Source organism: Phyllostomus discolor, chromosome 13 (assembly GCF_004126475.2).
Source record: "Phyllostomus discolor isolate MPI-MPIP mPhyDis1 chromosome 13, mPhyDis1.pri.v3, whole genome shotgun sequence".
In the NCBI taxonomy this organism is placed as follows: Eukaryota; Metazoa; Chordata; class Mammalia; order Chiroptera; family Phyllostomidae; genus Phyllostomus; species Phyllostomus discolor.
The window spans coordinates 508,079-525,743 of NC_040915.2; the positions used below are offsets into that span (position 1 = coordinate 508,079).

The following is a 17,665-nucleotide window of genomic DNA, read 5'->3' on the forward strand; positions in this document are numbered from 1 at the left end:
TCTGCGAGGACAGTGGGGCTGCCCTGGCGACAAGGACACTGAAAGAGGGGGAGACAGTGTGGAGCCAGTCCTGCGGGCAGAGCAGGAGAGCTGGGGAGGGTCGAGGTGTCCCTGCGCCTCTGCGCGGCCCAGGGCCACCAGCGAGGGTACCTCCGGCTCCATGCTCGGTCACGCAGGGTGCCGGCCTGCGTTCCCTGCAGACAAGAGGATGCTTTGGGGGCGAGCTCTCAACTGGGGTTCCTGTCACGCGACTGCACCCCCCCTTCCCCTCTGCGGTACGGCCTGGGTCACTTTAGGGGGGCGAAAAACAGGAAGCCAGCGAGGGTGGGCCCTGGCCTGAGGGTGTCGGTTCTTCTTTCTGGTCTGGGATCCTCTTGCCCGGGTCTGCGCCTCCCTCCTCGCCAGTCTTGGCCCCGCGGGGCAGGAGCAGGAGCAAGTCGCAGGTCCTGCCCTGACCACCCGCCGCCCCCAGCCGACCCCACGCAGCCCCAATGCGCCCTCCACCCCACGCTCACTCAGAACCTCAGCACCTGGGACAGGGCCGCCAGCAGTGCGGTTTGAGGAAGGAGCCTCGCTGCCCAGACGCCAACCCCATCCTGCCACAGCCCTGGCTCACCCCACCTGCTTAGTCTGCCCTGGAGTTACCAGGAGAGAAGGGGATGTGTGAGGCAGTAGGTGTGTCAAATCCAGGAGGCCTTCCAGGAGGAGGTGTCTCTACAACTGGGTTTCTCTTTCTCTGCACTGTTGACATTGGGGCTGACTGAGTCTTCCCGGGTTGGGGGAGAGGGTCCTGTGCCTTCTAGGTCTTTTGCAGCTTCCCTGGCCTCTGCTCGCCAGTGAGCAGTAGCACCCCCCCCTCCACCCAGTAGTGACAAACAAATGTCTGCAGATGTGCCGAGACGCCCCCTGAGGGGCAGACTCCCTCAGCTGGGAAGCACCGCTGGGGGGCACCCTTTACACAGGAGGAGAAGGTGCACCTTCAGGCTGCAACTGCCACCGCCTCTCTGTGCCCTCCTGCCTCTCCACCAGCTGCAGGCACATCACCTCCTTCCTCTTCCATTCCCTCAAGCTGTCACTGACCACCTACTGCGTGCCCGGCTCTGGCGGGGAGCCAAAGTCCCAGCTCTCAGAGGGAGGAAGACAGAGCTTCGTCTTCACAGTAGTGAAATACGTATAACGTAGACTCACCATTTTAACCATTCTCAGTGGCGTTCAGTGCATTGTTGCGTCTCCAGCACGGGCTCACCTTCCCAGGTGGAAACTCTGTGCCCATCAAACACTAACTCCCACCCACTCCCGCAGCCCCTGCCCCCTCTCCTCTCTGTCTCTGTGGGTCTGACTCCTCCAGGGCCTTGCTGTGAGCAGGCTCCCACCGGGTGCATCCTGTGGTGGCCGGGTTGTTCCACCCAGCGCAGCGTCCTCGGGGTCCACCTGGGCTGTAGCACAGGAGCGAAAGCTAAAGCCCACACACCCACAGGGCAAGGGTGGGTGGTGGAAGGCAGGACTGGGGAAGAGCGAGTTTAGACTGCAGGACTGAGAAACCTGGGGCCGGGGCCAGGGGCGGGACCTCTGAGCAGGCCGCTGAGGCAGGGGCGGCATTTTCACCTGAGCAGCTCCCCGCAGCAGCCGGAGGTCCTCCCCTGGGTTTTGCAACCTCACGGTCACCGGTCACCGGCTGCCACCCGGGCCCCTCCAGCCACGGGAAGTTCACTCCGCCCTTCCCCAGGGGCTGCAGGTCCTGGAGGGGCCAGTGTCCTGTCAGCCTCCCCCAACCTTGCCCGTGCGGCTTCAGCAGTCCCTACTCTTCTTGGGCCTCAGTTTCCCCCCCAGGGAAGGGCACTGGACTCCTGGCCCTGGCAGGCCTGGAAACCTCACAGCCTCTTGCAGAACCCCAGTGCTGTGTGGAACTGGGAACACCGGAGAACCAGGGGCGGGCCTGCTGCTGTGACTCAGTGGGGAGAGGGATGTGGGGGGGGGGCGCCACCCACGCACGCACACAGAGTGACACCACACCATCACTCGCAGAGACACGCACACACACACAGACACACCGCACAAGCAAAACTCAGACACAGAGACACACGCAACACAACCCAATCCCAGATGCAGACGCGGCAGAAAACCACACACACAGCACACACACAGACACGGCTCAGAGAGGTGTGGTCACAGCACACACACGAAGATGCCACGGAACACAACTGAGCCACACATGGGTTATGGAAGACACACATGGGATGTATACCATGCAAACACACAGACACAGGCGGAGGTGCAGGCAAACACACAGAAACACAGACGCGACACACCAGCCACACACTCGACAGAGACTCGACCACAGGCGTCTGCACGGCACACACTCAGGAGCAGTCCCGGCCGGGCTGGCTGTGTGTTTGTGTTGCTGGGGGTGGAGAGTGGTTGGGGGTGCTCAGGACGGGGACACACAACTGGCTCCACCACAGCTTTCCTTCTGGGTGGTCTCTCAGGCCCACGACCCCCCCCCCCCCTAGCTCCCAGGCCCCAGCATACCATCAGGGCCCCAGGGCTGAGCCGATTTGCCCAGGAATCCCGAGAGCACTCCAGGCCTGCCCAGGGAGATTCGGGCATTCCTTGCCGACGCCAACCGTGCTTCCCCCAGAGGATGAGACCTTGTGTGGGGACCGGGCTGGTGGTTGACCCTCGGGACGCAGACATCCAGAGTTCCTCAGGGATCCGGAAGTCCAGGCCCCCAGGTCCCCAGGCCCCCAGGCTTCACTCCAGGATTATGTGAGGTTTTCCTACTGCATCCCAATGGGCTGCCTGGCAGCTGGTGCCTCAGGTGGGCCAGGAAGGAGGGTGCTGCCCCCTCCCCCGCTGAACCCACCTAGTCACTGTCCCCACAGGGTGTAAGGGCAAGTTGCAGCAGCCCAGCTCCACCCCCTTTCCCTGCAGGGAGACTTTACCCTGTCCAGGCCTCAGTGTCCTTGGCTGCACAGGGGGGCAAGCACGGGTCCCCACAGAGGCTGCCCCGTGCGGTCAGCCTTCCACGCCCAGTGGGGCACAGAGAAGTGCTCGGGGCCTGGGAGGCTGATTGGTGCTCCTTTCCGGAGCATGTGGCGGCCCGGGCCAAGGCCCGCAGAGGGATACCCAGCTGCCTGCAGCCAGCACGACGCTGTGTGGCCTGTACCCCCCATTCCCCCCACCGCAGACAGGGCTCCCCCTTCCCTAGGGCCAGGGCCACAGGCTCTCCCGATTGTTAAGCCCTTTCCTGGCCCTTCCTCATCTCTCAGGACTGTGCTCTCTGAGGGAAGGGACCCCAACTCAAGTGGCCCCTCGACCCCCAGGCCTCCCCCTTTATTAGTCTCTGTGACCCCTGCCCTGTGTGTCAATAAGCCTGGGACACCACCAAGTCGTGAGCTCATGGCTCAGTGCCGGCACACAGTAGGTGCTGTCCAGGCACCCTATCTGCAGTTGTGTGCTCTGACCGTCTTAAGAAATTACCAGAGACTTGGAGGCTTTAAACAGCACAGGTTTATGCCTCCCAGCTCCGGAGGTCGGAAGTCCACCACCCTCTCGCTGGGCTGACATCAGGCTGGCCACAGGGCCAGACCCTCCAGGAAGCCTCGGAGGGCCCAGCCTCTGGAGGCACCGCCTCCCTGGGACAGCGGGCCCCCTCTCCCTCTGCACGGTGTGCAGCGCAGCCTCTCCCGGTCTCAGCCAACTCTGCCTCTGTTGTCACGCCCCCTTCTTCTCCGAGGCTGACCCCTGCCTCCCAGACAGAGGGCCCTGGTGATGCTGACACTGCCCCCGCCCCAGAGCCTCCCTTCACCCCACCTGCAAAGTCCCTTTAGCCACGGACAGCCACAGATCCACAGGACCTGGGGTTCGGAGGGGGCATCTTTGGGGGCTGTTGTTCAGCCGGCCCCACTATCCTCATCTGCGGGTGCTCCTATTCCTATAATTCCCACCTGAAGGTGCAAGAGCCGAGGCTCAGAGAGCCAAGGTCAGGGGCCCAGGCTCCCCCGAGAGTAGGTGGCAAGCACCAGTGTGGACTCAGGGCTTTCTGACAGCATCGGCCACATGCACCCGAGCGAGACATCGGTAGGAGGGTCTGGGGACACAGGAGAAGCCAGGCTGGGAGTGGGGGGATTCAGCAGGCGGCAAAGAAGGTGGACAAGGGGCTGGCCAGGGCTGGAGGCCAGTACGTCCATCTCACCCTGGGGGCTTCCCTGGACACTTCAGCCAACCTGGTAAGCGCCTGGGGATCCCAGGGGGTTTCCTGGGATTTGGAGTGGGGAGGGATGAGCTTGGAAAGGACAGGCTACTGTGTCTCAAGGCCATTTCCTCGGAAAGGTGGGGCCAGCATGTCCAGGAAACCCTGGCTGGCCTTCAAGACCACCACTGACCTGCTGATTCAGCCGCAGAAAGTGTGGTCATGTGGTCACTCATGGGGATGTCGGGGACGCCCACTGGGAAAAGGCAGAGGGCAGCTGGAAGGGGCTTCTCCTGCCCCCACCTCCTGCGTCCCGGCGAAAGCCCCCTCTGTCTCGAACGCAGACCCTCCTTCCCCCACCACCTCACTCTCAGGCTGCGAGTTTTGGGGGGAATCTCTTTGCTAGAAAGTTCCACCCCCTACCTCCCCATGTGGGCACAGCAACTTCTGTCCCTCCTCCTCTCCTCCTCCCGCCCCTGCCAGACTCTGAGCCCCAGGGAGGCAGCAACCAGGACCTGAGCCCCCAACATTTCACTCGGACAGTCTTCAAGCACGCGGCAATGTTGAGCAAGAAATGGAAGGCCCGTGCTCAGATTCTGCAGTCGATGTCGTCTTTACCTGCCCGACTCTGACTCTGCGCATCCACCCTCGATCCGTCTCCTTTTCCCTGCATTTCCAGCTCAGCTGCAGACTTCCAGCTCAGCTGCCCCGAAATCCTGCGGCCTCCAGAACACGACTGCAGTGCAGAGTTTGTCTGCCTCTCTCCTTACTGTTTTTTCTTTCCCCTTGAGTGAACCGACAGGGAATGAAATGCACGAATTCCCAAGAGGGTTTTCTTCCAGCTTTGAGGAATGCATTCGCCTTGTAATTCAAATGCCTTTCAAGATCACAGAACATTTCCATCGCTCCAGAACGTTCTTTCGTGGTCCTTCCTGGGAAATCCCTGCCTCTGCTCACAGGCGGGCCTTGGCCCATGTGTTTTCCCACCTAGAAGGGTTCCGCCTGTTCCAGGACTCCCTGTCGGTGGGCTCCTGGGGTCTGTAGTGCTTTGTGAATGGCCGTTTCCACCCAGCCCCAGGATTTCCCGAACCCTTCGTGTCCAGACCCTAAGCTCCTGTCCTCCATGGCACGCCAGTGCCCGAAGCCTGGAGAGCTCACCAGGGCTGGAGCACTGCTGCTGGAGGAGGAAACGACTGTGAACCGAGGAGTGAAACTGCTCCGTGCCCCAGGGGGCCTGGTCTCACTCCTTCCCTCTGGCTTCTCTCACCAACCCCGCCTTGGTCTGGGATCAGGGGCTGTAGTCCGAATAGCAGAGACACCCCGACTCCTGCCCCCAAGTCCCCGGGCTCCCACAAATAACACAAGGAGTCAGGCAGGTGCTGCCCGCAGCTTCCTGCCTTCCCCACTATGGGCTTCGCTTGCAGCTTGGCTTCCTCCCCTCCTGCTCTTCTGTGGAGAAGGGCCCCCACCTGGCTCTAGCCCGGCTGAGATCTGCCCTGGGTCCAAACGGGCCTCCGGAGCAGTCAGCACCCCCAGACACGGCTGCGGGCGCAGAGTGGGGTGCCTGCTTTGCAAACTGGTTTGGCAGTTTCTTGTGAGAGGAAAACCCTCACCTGCTGTCTGACCCACTGCCAGGTATTTTCCCCAAAGGAGTGAAAACTTAAAGCCATAAAACATCTGTACAAAGTTTGTTGGCGGGGGTGGGGGTTGCCGGAGCAGCAGGGCCGGCCGGCTGGTAAAGCATGGGGGGCCGACTTCCCAGGGCAGCTGGTGGTGGTGTCCTGACTGCCCACCGATGCCCCTCGGCCCTGCAGACGCTGACTGACACAGGGCCCCCTACCTGAGGAGTCACAGGCCCCAGTGAGGCCCCTGGGCCACCTCCCAGGTCGGGGCCACCTGCTTCCACTGGTACTGCCCACATGGTTGGCCTGTGGTGGCCCACCGCCCTGGTGCCTGGGCGCAGGCCAGTTCCAGCCCTGGGTGCAGCCCCCTCCGGTCCCCGACGGGCTGGGAGCAGAGCTGTAGCCACAGGCCATGGGGTGACGTCCCACTGGGCCAGAAGGCAGAGTTGCCTGGGCTGTCGGGCAGCTTTCTGCTTGACCTGCTGGAGCCAAGTGGGGGCCAGCCCAGACCTTCCATGGGAGGGGCCCAGGACGATGAAGGCGAAGGGCCTGCAGGGTGACCCCAGCCCCCCAGACACCTCTACCCAAACGTGCCAAACGTAGAGGCGCAGAGGGCCAGCCGTAGAGGTGCGGGGCCAGCGGCCCACGACCTCCCAGGAGGGCAAGGCTCGTGCCACACCGTCTCCCCGGATGCCCCTGGGCAGGAGGTCTTCGAGACCCTGCCTCCCTCCTCACCCACACAAGCCGCTGCTGTGCCGCTGGCCCAGGCTCAGGAAGGTCAGCAGGCCCGGGGCCCTGCGTCTCGTGCCCTGAGAGCACGGCCAGAGCGGCTGCTGAGGAAGCACCTACCCGACCGCTCAGACGACAGCCTCCTCTGGGCCGGCTGGAGGGCTTCTCCGTCTGACCCGACCCAACCTGCAAGACACGGGAGGTCTGGCTGTGCTGAACCAGGTCCCGGCTGGTCACGCGCACCTACAAGGCCTGCTGTGAGAAGCGGGAGCTGATGGACAGGGAGATGCGGCTGGACAAGGATCGGGAAGGCCTCCTGCACCTGGTGGGTGGTGCCCACGACAAAAACAGGGAGAGGGGCAGGAACCCACCACTGACTGTGTTCCGGAGGAGGGTGCCACGTGGGGACGGTCCCCAGTGGGGCGAGCACAGGAATGTGTCCCACCTCCCCACAGTGTGTGATCCCAGCCGTGTAGGCTTGCGATCCCGAGGGCTTGGCACCTGCTTCCTCGGTGCTGCCCAGAGACACAAGGGCAGGTGTCGGGATCCCGGCGGGCAGCTTGCTGAGGGGTAGGCGCACGGGAATGTCTCGGTGCTCCCACGACCGGCCCAGCCTCATAGGTACTCAAGTAACTGAAATAATGTTACTCTGGGGACTGGCTTATTTCCTTATTTCCCAAGTGCTAGGAGTGTCTCTGATCTCCACGGGGACCCCTCGGCTCATACCGGAGTTGATACCAAGGACGTGGCTCAGGTTGGGGGCTGACCACGCCAGAAAGGCCGACCGGGGCTGGGCGGACATTCAGCCAGCCAACCCCCAGGGAGAGGAGTGGGGCTGGAGAAGCAGTGCAGGCACCGAGCAAAGATTCGCCTGTCACGCCTTCATCATGAAACCCCTAGAAAAGCTCCACACACCAGCGCTCACAGGAGCATCCTGGCCGGGGAGCACGTGGAAGGGCCATGGGGAGAGAACACGGGAGCTCCGTGGGAGCCCCGCCCCACCCAGCCCTCGCCCTGTGGGTCTCCTCGTTGGCCAGCCCGAATCTGCGTCCTTCACCATACAATTGTACGTGGAGGGCTTTCCTGAGTGCCGAGTCATTCTGACAACTTAGGGAGCCAGAGGGGGTTGTGAGAGCCTCTGCATTTGTTGGGGTTGGTTTGAATCTCCTGGTCAGGAGTGAGGGTGGCTTGGAGACTCCTGAACTCACAGCTGAGGGGCGTCTGCACGAACTGGGGCACTACAGGAAAGCACCCCGGATTACCCGCATGGGCCTTAAGGTGCAACTGCAGGTGTCCCTGCAAGAGGGCAGCAGAGGAAAGGGGCCCAGAGGAGAAGGCGGTGTGACCATGGGGGCGAGATGCTGCCCTCCCGGCTGTGCGCTGGAAGGGGCCGTGGGCCAGGAAACGCACGGGGTGCTGCTGAGGAAGCTGCAGGACAAGGACACGGGTCCCCCCCGCCCCCCCCCCCCCGCCCCCCACACACCCGGAGTGGCCCGAGGGAGCCTGGTCCTGGGACACTGTGTTTCGGCTCAGCGAAACTAACCTTGAGCTTCTGTACTGCACAGAATGCCTGCTTTTTCTTTAAGCCCTACCCAAGGATATGTTTATTGATGGTTAGAGAGACAGGGAAACATCGACATGAGAGAGAAACATCGGCCGGCCAGTTGCCTCCAGTACACGCCCCAACTGGGGAACAAACCTACAACCCAGGTAGGTGTCCTGACTGGGGGTCAAACCCAGGACTTTGAGGAATATGGGATGACGCTCCAACCAACTGAGACCCCTGACCAGGCCCTAAGCCACAGGACGTGTGCTGTCCTAAGCCATCCAGCGGTGCTCATGTTACAGCGACCCTAATGGACCCATGCACTCCTGCAAGCTGACCCTCTGGGAAGCTGCCAGTCTGGCTGACAGTTCACTGGGTGTGCTCTCTGTCCAGGGGTCAGACAGCTCCCGGGCCGGGCCAGGGCCTTGCTCTGAGCCGCACGTGGAAAGGGCACAGAGAAGGGCGGGAGGGCTGGCTGCTGACAGCACTGAGCGGCGTCACCTGTGCAAGGTGTGTCGGCGGTGTCCTCTCTTCCTCCTGCTCAGTCAGTGCTCTCGGGGCCGGGCACCCCAGGGGCCACCAGCAGCTTGGGTTTTGCACTCAGTTCTTACCCCTTAGTTAGACCTGACTCCCCTGGAAATTTCAGGACAGCCCCCAGGGCCCAGGACAGGGGCAGGAAACCTGGGGAGAAGGGTGAATTCAGATCAAAACCCCCAGTGGATAAAGCCAGGCTTTGTGGGCCCTGTACCCACCAGTGGGGTTCCGCCCCACTTCCTGCCTTCCGACACCCTCCACGTGCTGAAATCCCATTGGTCCTCGAAAGCTCATCTTCTCTGGGACGTATTTCCCCATTGTCCCACCCAGGGGTCACAGAACCTAAGTGCCTGAGACACAAGGCCCCTGCTGCTCAGATCCCAGCAGCCCCTCTCACACCCGCCTCAGGGCCTTGTCTCAGGCCGCCTGATGTCGCCACAAGGCAGTGACAGTGTCTTCCAGAGAAGGGGCTACCCCTTTGGTATCTCAGCACAATCTCTCTCCCCGAGGACACAGTTGGCTCCCTCAGGCCCGTCCTGCATCACTCACTCCTGGATTCCTCCACTGAGTCTCTCACGGGTCACAGCAGTCCTGCGCTGAGCCGGACCAGAGTGCGACAGTTGGGCGCAGGTGGGAGGCAGGACTGGGCCCTGCCTCCCTCGTGTGTCCCCAGTGTCTGCACAGCCCTCCTGGCCCAGAGCAGGCCAGTCACTCGGGTTCAGGGCATCATAGAACCATGAGGACACTCAGAGAGGTCGGGGTCACTCACAGGGATCACGTCAGGGTCTTTGGGATAAAACTTAGAAGGTTCCCACAGCTGGGAGCCAAGGTTCATATCTCAAACGTGTCCCGATGCTCCGTAGGGCTTCGAGGACAGACACAAAACCCCTCTCCTTGAGGCCTCCCAGGCCAGGGGAGAAGGCAGGAAGACCAAACAGCTCCATCTCTGAGCCACCTGACCTCGGCTGGGGAGGGACGTGGGGCCAGATCAAAGGGCCCAGGAGCCAGGGTTTTGGAAGAGGTGGAGGTTACGCTAGGTCCGAGGGGAAGAGGTTGGAGCGGAGGTCCCAGATCGCAGGCACTGGACCCGGCTGAGTGGGGCTGTTTCTCCTCAATAGCGGTGGGCGGGAGAAGAAAAGACACACACACCAGACGGTGGTGGGAAGAACCAGGAGGGCCAGCAGCTGAGGGACGACACGGGCAGCTGGTGGCCTGGCTCAGGCGGCAGCTGGTCTGGCTCAGGGGACTGGGTGGGCTCAGCAGCTGAGCCTCTTCTCGCAGATCCAGTTGTCCTTCTCACTGTCGCAAGGAGCGTCGTTCCATAGCCCGGTACGCAGCATCATGACGCAGTCCTCGCGCCCCAGGGAGTCATTGGGCTCACCCCGGTTCCAGTGGCTGCAGAGGTTTGGTTGGGGTGTGGTTGGGGGTTTGGCTGAGGATGGCCCTAGGTCCAGCCCATTTGTTGTGTGGGGCTAGTCTAGACACCCTGAGGGTCTAACTTAAGCAAGGCCCTGGGGTATAACTTTATAAAGCCCAGAAGCTGTGCCTCAGCCAGTTCCTGGTGGCTAGCTTGGCCATCCCTAAGGAGTGCTTGAGATCTGTCCAATGCACTTGTCCCCAGGGGCTGACCTGTCTCCTTCCCCTCCTCCCTTTCCTTACCTGAAGCTGAGCGAGACTCCGTCTATCCACTGATAGCTCTGGACCTTGCTCGCGTGGCGCACAGCCCTGAGGCCCAGCCAGTAGCCGCGGCCTCTTGTATTCCGACTCAGGAAGCCCTGGATGGAAGGAGAGGTTAGTTGCCTTGCCAGTGGCTGCCACCCGCAGACACCTCCCAGCCATGACCCCTGCGGTGAACTCCCCATCCCACCTCCAACCACACTGCACTGGCCACGCACCTGCTCCTCCAGGTTCCCGACAATCACCAGGTGCGCACCCGCGCCCGCGCAATTGTGCTGCGCCTCTTCCCATCTGGCCCGCACCACCGAGAAAAAGTAGCAGGAACCCTGGAAGGGCAGCCACGACGTGGGGCACTGCTCACAGGAACCTGTGGGGTGGCAAAGGTCCATGAAGTTGACTGCTCCCAGGTGCAGCACTCAGAGGGAGTTGAGGGTCGCAGGGGCAGAGCCATGGAAAGGGCGGATTCCGGCGGATCAGGGACCCAACGGGCCCGCGGGCAGGTCCACTAACCCCGTTGTGCACGCCCATGCCCCTTCCTGCTCACTGTTTCCAGCTCGGACGGCCTCCAGCTCCCGGAACAGCTCGCTGCGGATGTTCTCGCGGTCCCTCCCCGCTTCAGCCAAGCTCTGGGTCACTGCGAGGTCACGGGAATCCAGATTGTATGTGGGTAGGGTCGGAGTCAGGAGAAGGGTTGAGATGAGGGGAGGGGCAGCATCACCGGAGGACCGTTATAGCGAGGAGGGTCCCCGTGGGGTGGGGGTCAGAGGTGTAGTCCACGGGCAGCGTCTAGGACTCAGGGTCAGGATGGGGGACAGGATCGGGGTTAGAGGTCAGGATCACAAGGATCAGCATGTAAATCACGGGTCGGGACACTGGTATGGTGAGGGATCCGGTGTGCGTCCCAAGACTGGGGTCCCTCACCGAGCTCGCTCAGTTCTTTCAGGGCGCTCTGCTGCTGGATCAGCTTCACCTGCGCCTCCGCAAGTTCTGCGCGCGCGGTCTTCAGCTGCGCCTGCGTGCCCAGGCCTAGGAGCGGCGGGGGTGGAGGGGTGGAGGGGGACGCCTGAGATCTCCTACCCTCGAGTCCACAGGACCCGCCCCCAGCCCACAGGACCCGCCCAAACCCGCAGGACCCGCCTCTCAGCCCACAAGTCTCACAGCAGCTATTGCAGGCTCGGAACTCTTCCTTCAAGTGGCCCAGCACCACCGTCTGCTCCGAGGCTGGAAAAACCCCCGCCCAACGCAGACATGCCAAGTCACCCATGGGGACTCGTGAGACACCCTTCACCACTCCCGGGCCAGCTCTGGGGAGCCTGGGGTATCCGCCCACCCACTCACAAACCCGGGAGCCCCTGGTCTGCACGCACCGTTTGCTCTCAGCAGGTCCTGGCGCCGAAGCAACTCCCCCTGCTGCGTGGAGGCTGTGGAGAGAGGCTCCTGCAGGCGCAGCCCAGGGACGAGGGAACTCTCCCCTCGCCCGAGGGGTGTGGGGACCACAGTCTTGGGACGCACACGGGGCGGGCAGGGGTACAGCGCACACGATACGCCCTCGAACCGAGCAGAGACAAGCACACGGGGCTGTGCTCACTCATTGATGCATACACATGCGCACAAGTGTGGGTACACACAGCTCCAAGAGGCACACGAACCGTTCGTTCACAAGCATTCACCCTCAGCCCCAGGCTGGGATCCGGGACCTAGCTGGGGCGCCCAGGGGCAGAGGGAAGAACTAAGCAGGGAGTTGGGCTGGGGGAGGGCTGGGACACAATCTCCCCTTCCTACATGGTCCACTCACCCTTGGAAAGCAGGATGCTCAGGATGAAGGCCCACAGGACTGCAGTGACCACGAGAGCCAGGGCCAGGAAGAGGAACCGCCGTCCCCAGCGTCCACAGGGCCCTTGGGCAACAATAGACAGTCCTGGCTCTCTGGGCCCCGAGGACCATGCCCTGGACACTTGGGTCCCAGAACACCAGGGTTCCGAGAGGTTAAGTGACCTGCCTAATGGCCACAGCCCTTCAATGATGGAGTGGAAATTTGAATCTACATCCCGTTGCCTCTAGAGCCTGTGGGGTCTCTCCTGCACCCACAACTTGCTCCCTCTCTAGGCTGTTCTCCTCCCTCTCCCATCAAACCCCAATTAAGAGGGACCCCAGGGGCCCGGTGAAGCAGTCCCACTGCTTGCTCATACCTCCGGGGACCTCGTCCAGCCCGCCACCCCACTTGCTGTACCCGGCAGTGTCCATGGTGAGCAGGCTCCCAGCCCTGGACACTGATATAAATGTAGCCCCCTCCTCCCCCCAATGCACCCCCCTCCCCCGTTTCCTTCCTTATCATCTCCTGCGTGTCAATTCCTGGTAACAAGGACCCACTGACCAATCACAGGGCTGGATGGCCCTTTGTGGGCTGAGCTGGCATTAAGGGTGAGGTGGGGCAGGGGAAGTGGAAGAATGCTGAGTGAAGGGGGTGGGAGACTGCTGTGTGTGTGTGTGGGGGGGGTCTGTGCTGCAGAGGGTGGATGTCCATAGGAAGCAGAGCGCGGGCGTGCTTCTGAGTGTGCGTGTGCAGGTGTGCTTGCTCACTATCAACCTCCCTGGGCTGGTAGCTGCAGCAACATCTGCAGGCCGGTGTAGGGGGCTTTGCTTTAGAGCTAGGTCTCCACCTCTTACAGGTCAGAGACTGGGCTCCCTCCTGAGAGGGGCAGCCTGAACCTGTCCAAGCTTCAGCCCCTCCTGGGGGGGACCCTGAGAAAGCCCCCTCAGGCCTGGACCACCGGGCTAGCTCAGCTTCCCTCCACCATTCTCCCACAGTTGCGTGCCAAAGGCTGACTCTTAACCCAGCCCTCCGCCAGAAGGGAGAACACAGACGGTCAGCTGGGCTACTGGACTTCAGTCTTGGGCAGAGGGGTGTAGGGTGTATGTATGTAGCTTCCAGCAGCCTCGGTTTTGTCCTCTGTGCAGAGGGGCACAGTGACGGGGACTGTCTCCAAGGGATGCTGTGACAAGGGAATGAGGTCATGTATCTCAAGCGCTGGCACCGTCCCCAGGCACAAAACCCACTGCACACTCATTCATCCTTTCAACAAATACTGAACGCCCCCGGGTGCCAGGCTTCGATCTCGGAACTGGGCATCGTCCGCGGTGGTGCACAGTCTGGTGGCACCTTACCGGGAAGTGAACTGCAGGCCGGGGACCCGAGCAGGCAACTGCACAGCGCGGATCAGAACTCACCACAGGGGATGTGCTGACGGGAGGACCGGCCCGGGTGGAACAGCGGGCCCTGCAGTCTCTGCGGGTGATGCCCACTACCAGACCCTGCCACTGCGCTTGTCTGCCGCGTCCCAGAGGTAGCAGGCACAGCAAGACGTGGGGATGAAGAGGGCAGCACACACCAAGGGCCGCACGTCCTGGTGGCCTTGTGAAGGACACTTCCTTCAGTGGACACTACCACCAGTTTGATGTTTATCTCGCTGGTCACGCTGCTCTGACCATTAATGACAGAAATATTTATGGCCACCTGGCAAGGAGCGCATCATCACTGACCAGAAGGCTTCAAGTGCTTGCTAAGGTCACTGAGGGTGGTCACGGCACAAACCTAGAACTCAGGTGAAATGCGGACCCAGAGCTGGAGCTGGTTCTGGGCACGTCTGCATGTACGAGCCGGCACCCATCAAGGCCCAAAGGACCCACCCAATCCCCTCTTGGCAGCAAGCTCTCTAGGAGGGGGAGGGAGGAGACAGTAAATAATGAGCTTAATGAAACAGGAAGTTGTCTAGAGGGTGGTTCTCACCTGAGGGCCATTCTGCCCCCGACCCAGGGGCCATTGGGCCAAGTGTGGGAGACTTCTGTGGTCGCCACAAGTCCGGGGCTGGGAGTGATACTGGCATCTAGTGGGAGGAGACCAAGGATGCTGCTCAATACCAGACTCAGTACTGAAGGTGAGAACCCTAATATAAGACGTTCCCAGGTCCTAAGGGCTATGGGAGGAAGCATCAGGTAGGACAAAGGACTGGGGAGTGCTGGGCTGGGGCAGAGGCCACTGAGTCAGATGGTCAGGGTAGGCCTCGCGGAGCAGGCGAAGTGTTATTTCGCCAATGGAGCGTTGCCTACGTTCCAGCCCCTCTGCAGAAGTGCACACACAGCCCTGGAGAGGGGCAGGGCATGGTTTCAGGAAGAGTGTGCTCAAGCTGCGGCGTGTACCAAGTCCTCATTGAACTTTACCTCAGGGAGGCTGCGTGTCATCCTTACTAATGCACCGCAGTGCCGCCTGTGTGTGATGGACCCAGATGCAGTCGTCACTTCCAGGTCGGGGCTGGCCTGTCCACTTTCTGGCTCGGATTTGGACACCCGCTTGCAGCCAGCCCTGTGTCCAGACAGCGCCGTGCCCCCTCGCAGCGACCTGGGACCCTGGGGAGCAGAAACCATCTGCAGTTCACAGAGCCGTGGCCGAGAGGTTGATGGCACTGCAGGACTGGAGCATGTGTGTCTGCTGCCCCGAGACGGGGAGAAAGAGCGGCCATGATGGGCCCACAGCACTCAGAGAACCACGCGGGGCTGAGCCAGGTGGCCTTCCACAAAGTGGGCGGCCCTGCCCCTTGTCCCAAGGTCCCCTGGTCCCGAGACACAGGCCCGCCTGGCCTCGCCAGCAGAGGTGCAGGTGGAGTAGACAGGCCCTGCCCGCTGACTTAGCAGCGGGTTGGAAAGTGGGTGAGGCAGAGCTTTGCGGGGGGCAGGGCGGGGGGGGGGGGGAACACCCTCCCTCGGGCTCTTGGGGACAGCTGTGCTCAGGAAGGGTGTGGGCCCAGTGGGAGGAAGCAAGGACAACCACAGGGAACGTACGGTCTCATCAGAATGTGTTCTTGGGAGAGGTTCTAGGCGGGATGGACTTATCAGCCCTGGTGCAGGAGAAGGAAGGGATGCATTTGGGGATCTCAGTGGGGCGTTTCAGGAGAGGATGGTGGGGACTGGGCCGTCAAGGGCATGTGCACTGTTGACAGAAAAAGGAAGCGCCTAGCAGGCAGAGGGTATGGCTGAGGCAGAGGTCAAGAGGCGGGAAGATGAGTCTCTCTCATATATATTCAACACCTGGAGCCAAAGCTCCTGGGGGTGTGTGTGTGTGTGTGTGTGTGTGTGCGCACACGCGCGTGCGCGCGTGTAGGGGGCCAGGGGTTGGGGAAATGTCAAGGCTGGTGAGGGAACCAGTAAGCTGCCTGCCTCACCTCCGCCCCAAACCTGCCCAGAATTTGCCTCAGGGAAAATGAAAGGGGAAGGCTGGACCCAGGCACAAGGCTGGCCATAGACTTCTGAACTCTAGTCCTGACCTATAACAGGAAAAGGAGACCCATTTTGGGTGGTGGTGGGGTAGAAGAGTAGGGGAACATGGACTAGGGATTTTAAAACAATGTGGTGAGTCTAGGAAGCACAGAGGACTAGGAGGACCCTTGGAAGCATCTAACTCAGTCTGGAAAAATCTAGGAGGGCTTCCTGGAGGAAGTGATGCCTAGAGAAGCAGAGTTACACATAGATAGAGTTGTTCTAATGTGGTAAAGTACCCAAGACATGGGTCATGAAAGAGTTTCCCCAACATGATATTAACGCAGGTGAAGGTTGGGAGGGGTGAGGGACCAGGCTCTGGAGAAGCTGAGGCTAATTCATGGGTAGTAGTCTGGGGCGGGGGTGTCAGCTGGGGCCAGATGATGCCAGGATGTGAGGAGCGGGGACATGGGGTTTGGACTGATGTGGGAAGAAGGCAAAAGTCAAGGCTTTAGCCCCGAGACCAAGGCCACTCCATGATTTCTGTGCTCTCCAAAGACGGGAGTTGTGCTGTTCCCCCGGGAGCCCAGGTCAGCACAAAGACAATGCTACTTCTGGGCTGTTGCTGTGGATTTTGGCTTTGCTTTTTTATTATGAAGTACATTATGCCTGCAGGAAGGTATGCAGAGAAAAAGCTCTGGGGTGATTGGTGTATCTGGACGCTTTATACAAATTGCACCACGTGATCCATGTCCTTCCACAATTCGTTTGTGTTCCCACCACAAAAGTTGCAAGATATGTCTAGTCAACATCCACTCCTCATTAGAGCAAAGGTGAACACAAGAACACACATGCTTAGTAAACAAAACCCGGGATAAAACTTCCTTAATTTGATAAGTGGTCAATTCCAGGAACCCACAGAAATGTCTCACTTACTAGTGAATTTCTGAGAACCAGTTTTGGTAAAAGTAAGAACGAAATGAAGATGCCCGTCCTGTTGTTTTGCCAATGCAATAAGAAAATAAAGAGAAAAATAAGACCTACGAATACTGGAAAGGAAGCGTCAAAGCTGACGGTGTTTTGAAGCTGTGATCACCCCTCTTAGAAAGCCCTAGCGAATCAACTTTTGGACTCGTTGAGGGATGCAGCAAGGTCAGCTCTCCATAAGCACCTGGAAATGAGAGAAGCAACACATCCTCTTCCCAACAGGAGGAAGCCTTAGAGAACTGAGGAGTAATTGTGACAAGAGCACAGGTAAAACTGTTCACCTCCACTGAGATCCGAACAGATCAGGACACGGCACTGGTTCCCCAGAAGGACACTCGGGGTTTTAAAGAGTTTCATTCTTCCTGAGTTAATTTATAAAGTCAACGCCATCCCAATAAAAATCCGAAGTAGATTTTTGATGGAGTTGTTTCATCGTGCTCAAATGCACAAGACAGAAAACTTGCCATCTTAATCCCCTTTAAGTATATTTTGTTGATTACGCTGTTACAGTTGTCCCCCTTTCTTCCCCTTGCCCCTCTCTGCCCAGTACTCCCTTCCATCCTGTCCCTGGGTCCCGTGTGTATGTTCTTTGGCTTCTCCATTTCTACGCTGTTCTTAACCTCCCCCACTCCCCACCCCCGGCTGAGTCTACCCTGTACCTAACAATCATGCTTCTTAATCCCTGTGCCTCCCCCCTCCGCCCCTCGCATTCTCCTCCTTCCCCTCCTAGCTGGTAACCCTCCATGTCATCTCCATATCTATGGTTCTGTTCCTCTTCTGGTTGTTTGCTCAGTTTGTTTTTGTTTTTGTGCTTTTCGATTCAGTTGTTGATAGTTGTGAATTTGTTGCCTTTTTAACGTTCATGATTTTGATCTTCTTTTTCTTAAATAAGTCCCTTTAACATTTCATGTATAGTAATGGCTTGGTGGTGATGAAATCCTTTAGTTTTACCTTGTCTGGGAAGCACTTTGTCTGCCCTTCCATTCTAAATGAAAGCTTTGCTGGATAGAGCAATCTAGGTTGTAGGCCCTTGCTTTTTGTCACTTTGAATACTTCTTTCCAGCCCCTTCTTGCCTGCAAGGTTTCTTTTGAGAGATCAGCTGACAGTCTTATGGGAACTCCTTTGTA

At 60.0% G+C, this 17,665-nt stretch overlaps 1 protein-coding gene across 2 annotated transcripts; it reads right to left on the reverse strand.

Annotated features, from left to right (window-relative positions):
• Positions 1 to 9,562: 9,562 nt before the first annotated feature.
• On the reverse strand, positions 9,563 to 12,601 carry CLEC4G (C-type lectin domain family 4 member G). 2 transcript variants are annotated; one of them, XM_028528864.2, is made up of 9 exons: positions 12,490 to 12,601; positions 12,096 to 12,197; positions 11,668 to 11,721; positions 11,459 to 11,521; positions 11,222 to 11,326; positions 10,845 to 10,934; positions 10,519 to 10,667; positions 10,283 to 10,398; positions 9,563 to 10,018 (listed from the first exon to the last, which is right to left on the reverse strand). In XM_028528864.2, the coding sequence occupies exons 1-9, from the start codon at positions 12,542 to 12,544 to the stop codon at positions 9,880 to 9,882; spliced, it is 873 nt and encodes a 290-aa protein (XP_028384665.1). In that variant the 5' UTR covers positions 12,545 to 12,601; the 3' UTR covers positions 9,563 to 9,879. The 2 variants fall into 2 exon arrangements, with proteins under 2 accessions (XP_028384665.1, XP_035869867.1); XM_036013974.1 differs by lacking the exon at positions 11,459 to 11,521.
• Positions 12,602 to 17,665: the final 5,064 nt, after the last annotated feature.

Bases quoted from the DNA above. Each gene is read 5' to 3' on its own strand.
- CLEC4G (XM_028528864.2), bottom strand. From the start codon at position 12,544: ATGGACACTGCCGGGTACAGCAAGTGGGGTGGCGGGCTGGACGAGGTC. The intron at 11,327-11,458 runs GTGAGACTTGTG...CGCCGCTCCTAG, and splicing joins CCGAGCCTGCAATAGCTGCT to GCCTGGGCACGCAGGCGCAG. The intron at 10,399-10,518 runs GTGCGTGGCCAG...CCTTCCATCCAG, and splicing joins TCGGGAACCTGGAGGAGCAG to GGCTTCCTGAGTCGGAATAC.